The following is a 5,438-nucleotide window of genomic DNA, read 5'->3' as shown; positions in this document are numbered from 1 at the left end:
ACCACAAAAATTATACAAAAACTACGGATAACAAAGAATCGGAATTATTACCGCTAAGTAAATGCCGTTAAATGCTACTTGATGCTAAAACATTAAGTCAATAACACCTTAGCTTGGCCATTAAATACATTTTAATAGCATTTAACGCAGAAAAAATAACAACAACACCGCAAGACATTAAAGAGCGTGTAGACCGCGTGGCAAGCACACACACACACTTGTAGCAGCTGATTTCTGATTTCATTTGCAGTATTTTAATAGCCAACCTAGAATGATACAATGCGCTGCTGGAAAGTCATAAAAATGCTTGCGACACGTCGGCTGTGTGGTGGCGAGCAGTCACCAGTAGGCAAGCGAAGAGTTAACCAGCACTAGCTGTCCAGTCCTGTCAGTAATCGCCACTTGAAATGTGCCACCGCCGCCGCAGCAAGGAGTTGCACACAGTTTTATTGTTACTGCTGTGTATCAGCGACACGCTCGCCACGCTCAGTCTGCCGCTTTCAAAGCGCGAGATGCCAGAAGGTGGCGCCGAGAGGGTGTTATCGCGCAAGAGGCGTTATGTAGCCTTTCCAGAGGGCTCTTCTTTGGCGGTGAGTGTGACAGAAAAACAAAAACAAAAACAAAACCAAAATAAAAAAGCGAAAATTGTAAATAACGTTATAAACGATAAAAAAAGCGTTAAAAACGGAGGTGGTGCTATGAAAAGCCGCTGCCGTACAAATACAAAACAAGTGACAAACAGTGACAGTTTTACAACATTTTTAATTGCTTTTCTCGCATGCGATAATCGTTATTTTTTAAGGCCTCCATTTGTATGACCGTCGGTGTTATTGGCAATCCGAACACGGAATGGCTGAGTTGGGCCGAAAATTGGGGTGTGGCTTACGATCTGCCCAATTACGCTTGGGTGAAGGAGCATACGCGTGGCTTTAAGAAAGACATGGATGCCAATAAAACGAAAGCGATGGCCATGCGTCGCTCGAGACGTGATTTATTCGGCAAGCTCGAAACAATTATTGAGAAGTAAGTTGGCAATGAAGTAAGTAGTAAATAAAAAATTGATTGTTTTCGGTGTGACATAAGTGAAAGATGACTGTAAATGGTGAAAACGTGTGTGTAGTTGTTTGGAAGCCACATGTAATGGTCTCTTATGGCAGTGATATATCAGTGATATCATTTATTGGCCGAAAAAGAGTTGCAGTGAACTGAAATATGCTCAACATATTGCTTTCTTAGCTCAGGTTAGGTTATAATGACCGGCTGTCATTCCATACGTAGATCTACTGGCTTTAAGTAATGCTAGAAGAAGAAAACAAGGAAGTTCAGTTTAATTGAAATGAGTTGAAGTGTTTGTCATACAGAATGTCAACGCTTTTTGCATGTCTTTATGGAATTTCAATTTTCTCTGATTTTTGGTGACTTCCGTATTTCCTGTGCTGATGCGTTAGGTAAAAGAAGAATGACAATTCGGCAATTTCATTATTTACTTCGTTTCCCGCAATTCCTTTGTGGCCTGAAACCCGCTTTCTGGCGGCCGTTCCATCTACTGACTCCATGCCTCTAAGGATATTCTTTGACGTAACGTGCCGCCTGGTTATCGATTTATATATTAATCTTCTTTAAGTAATTTCCTCCGTTGTTTGTTATCTTAGCCGCTTTCCTGAACGCAAAGACTTCCAGCAGCTTAAAGGGTTGCCTGAGCTCTAGCTTCGAACAATAGTTTTCGTGTCCTACTCCGTAAGTGATTTTTGATCGTCTGTATATAATGGGTTGTCAAAAAAGTCTTGCGATAATATTATTGAATTTTTTTTTTATTGAAATTGAAATGAATTTTGATGACTCATGCCCAGCTCTTGACCGATGCTACGGCTGCTACTATGCCGGTCTCTTTCGACCAATTCAGCGATTTTATCGCAATTTTCGACGACAGGCCTTCCGGAGCGTGGCGCATCTTCGACCATCTCTACACCAGAACGAAAACGTTGAAACCATCGTTGTGCGGTGGAAATGGTACCGATGCAGTTTGTATCGGGTCCATAAACTGCACAAATTTTATTGGCGGCTTGAGATGCATTTTTGCCTTTATTGTAGTAGTACTGTAAAATATGCCGTATTTTCTCTTTATTTTGCTCCATGTTTGCGACGCCATAACTCACGAACGACTTAAAAGAAACGACAATCAATCAAACACGTGTTAGCGCTTTCCAATGAGCTTTCCAAAAAGGTATAGCATGACTCGATGCGACGAATAAAACTCGAACTACGCGCTTTCAGCGCCAACTAGCGAAAATACCGCAAGACTTTTTTGACAACCTATTATATGCTGTAAGTTCCGCTAACGTTTAGTATGCTTCTACTCCATCCACCTTTTTTAGTGTGACTTAAAATCTTCTCTTCCAAATAAAACGTGAGGCTATATGGTCTATTTTATGTTATCCATCAACCTCTTGCTTATTGTATTAACATTTTTCTTAATTTTATCCAAGCTCTTTACTTGCGGAAGTAATAGAAGATTCACTTCACATTGCCATTTAGAATAAGTTGAGAAAATTCATCTTCCTTATTGGTACCACGTCTATCCAAGTTATTTTGAACGGGTTCGCAATGGCGTTGGTACTCGAAATTTACTATATCGGGTTTATTCAACTTGCGAAATAAAGTCGGCTCTCTCACCACGTAATATTTAATAGATTTCTAGTATCTTAAATATATTCAAACTCGAAATTTTGAGTACATCTAATATAGATACCAGATTGTAGGTACAGCACAGGTACAGTGTGTGCGAACAGTACTCCGGTCAGACTTCAGACACTACAAATTGACATTGACCGGCATTCACAGTGGAATCAGCACCTTCACCGACTCCCTCTCAATGAATGGTGTAGTTGGATTCAAACCACCATCTGTCGCAGACGAAGAGCTCGAGTTGCGCCGAGAATCTATAGTGACCTTTGCGCAACTTTGTTCTGTACACTGTAGCAAGCCAAGCTCTTACTTATCCAGAATCAACCTTGATATACCAAATATATGTCCAGCATGCATGACACTAACCACCTCTTTGCATGCCCAGCGAACCTCACTCAGCTAACACTTCTCCCCCTTTGGTCCGACAATGTCGAAATATCAAGTTTCCTGGGCCTACCACCTAAGCGGGGACTAGATGACTGTTACAATAACACCAACAACAAGGAGCATAATCATAGAGCTTATAAAACATTTGGTAGAACTAAAATTTCCACCTAGTTTTACCGTTACGATACCACCAAAAGTTTTTGCAGTTAGAAAGAGTTGTGCTACCAAATCCAACACACTCGGGCTATTATTAGTTACGGTCTCTGGAATATTTTGAACTAGGTTTTTTGCCTGCAAGAATCAAAAATTTTTAGAGCGTGGAATCAATCTCTTACCCTAAAGATGGCAAGCGAGATTGAATCAAAATGGGCAATATGTTATTTCATAAAATGTTTTACACAATAAAAAATTGTTTTTGAATTGCACTAAACGACCCAATAATTTAGAAAAATAATTTAACGATTGCGTTTCCGCGCACAGTTTATATGAGCACTCCAGAGCAGATTTCATCCTGATGCCAGAGCTTCAGTAATTGAATTTATGTAGCAAATACAAAAACAAAATAAAACAACAAGACTTAACTGACGATTTAGAAATCATTTTCAAATCGAATATTCGAAATTCGGTGCGTAAATGTGGCTCCCGTTCAAACAAACTCCTTTGGAAGTAGTACGCCTTACTTTATAGTTAGAAGCGTCTTGTTCCATGATGTACTGAACAAATTTAAATAAGTAATTTTTCCTCATAATCACATTTCTTCCACCTCTTCTTTTCTCTACGAATTGAACTTGTTTAGCATGGGCTTCACCGGACATGAATGCATTGCTCGTGCACTTTGCGAGTCGTCGAAGTACTTGAATGTCGAGAGTCAGAAGCGCGGGAATATGTTAACGGAAATTGTAAAGACCGTATTCAGGTGTGTAATTTTAGCTCGAATCTGATAAGCTTTGGAAAATAAAGATTACCATTTTGTTGCCTTTTCTTAATTATGTAGCTTCCCAACTGATCCAGTGTATGATGACGAACCGGATATAATGCATCACTATGATCGTATATATAGAAGAGCACGTCGCGAGGTACTTGATTGTAGTGTGGAGCATTCGCAATGCCGTTTTTCCTTATTGGAAATGATCTTTGGCAAATACTCCATAACGCCAGCAAAAGAAAGCCCACAATTGTTGTCGGGTCTGCATAAAGGACGCGGCTTTATGTAAAGTGATTTGTTGTGTGTTAAATTTAGATAATGGTTACTTAGATAAGCGTTAGAATTATTAGCTATAATTAATAATACGATTACGTAATAAATCATGTGAAACTAAAAATAGAGCACAATATACTTTTGATATATATATATATATATATATTTGATTATCTGTTCCAAATGTTGGCCGTGGTTACATCTCAGATGGTCCATCCGTTGAGTCTAATATTCGATGACTCGTTCGAGCATTTCGACTGCTAACACGCGAAGGCCCCAATCGAAGAGAGATTGTCCGCATAGACTTTAGACTTTCCATGTCACTACAGGAAAGTCGAACGGTGTGATATCACACGTTCTTGGTGGCCAATCGACCGGCTTAAAACGTGAAATTATCTGCTCACCGAAATGTTCTCTAAATAAATCCATTTATTGATACGATGTGTGGGAAGTGGTGCCGTCTTGTTGAAAACAAATGTCAACGAGATCACGAGCTTCAATTTCAGGCATCAAATTTGGCGGTTACGTTCTCACCGGCGTAATTTTTTTGAAGAAATATAGGTCTATGATTTCACCTGTCTAAAATCCACACCAAACCTTTTTTTCAAGATGAAATGGCAGCTCTTGAATCTCTACAGGTTGCTCTTCGTCCCAAATGCGGCAATTTTACTTGTTTACTTACCCATTTAGCCTGAAATGGGCCTCATCGCTGAACAAAATTTGGCTCGAAAACGTAGGATCTTCTTGGAGTTTTTCAAGAGCCTATAGAGCGAAAAGATTTCTTTTGGGAAGGTCGAGTGGCTTCAGTTCTTGTACAAGCTGTATTTTTTCAATTTAAGATCTCGACGTTAAATGCGCCAAGTCGTTACATTCGTCAGTCCGAATTGCTGCGAACGGCTCCGAATCGACTCCCTACGGTCTTCGTGTACATTTCAGTTACGGCTGCTATAGTTATTTTTCACAAAAATAGTAATAAAATAACATGACAACTTGACACGACTCCCACGTGATCTCTTAAAAAAGGCTATTAAAAAAAGTTCCTTTATGGGATCACCCTTTATATTGCAATTGTTGCAATAAATATAAATATGTGAGTGAAATCTGTTAATTAATCCGACCAAAAAAAATTTATATTAGTGCCATGATATACTACAAGTATGTGTACATA

General features: G+C 39.3%; 1 protein-coding gene across 1 annotated transcript; it reads left to right on the top strand.

Annotated features, from left to right (window-relative positions):
- Positions 1-366: 366 nt before the first annotated feature.
- On the top strand, positions 367-4,313 carry LOC126750768 (uncharacterized). The gene is made up of 4 exons (XM_050460498.1): positions 367-590; positions 803-1,023; positions 3,869-3,988; positions 4,067-4,313. Exons 1-4 carry the CDS (start codon positions 408-410, stop codon positions 4,284-4,286), a joined length of 744 nt encoding a protein of 247 aa, XP_050316455.1. The 5' UTR covers positions 367-407; the 3' UTR covers positions 4,287-4,313.
- The last annotated feature ends 1,125 nt before the right edge of the window (positions 4,314-5,438 follow it).

This window comes from Bactrocera neohumeralis, chromosome 2 (assembly GCF_024586455.1).
Source record: "Bactrocera neohumeralis isolate Rockhampton chromosome 2, APGP_CSIRO_Bneo_wtdbg2-racon-allhic-juicebox.fasta_v2, whole genome shotgun sequence".
Lineage (NCBI taxonomy): Eukaryota > Metazoa > Arthropoda > Insecta > Diptera > Tephritidae > Bactrocera > Bactrocera neohumeralis.
This window is presented reverse-complemented; position numbering and strand designations above follow the sequence as displayed.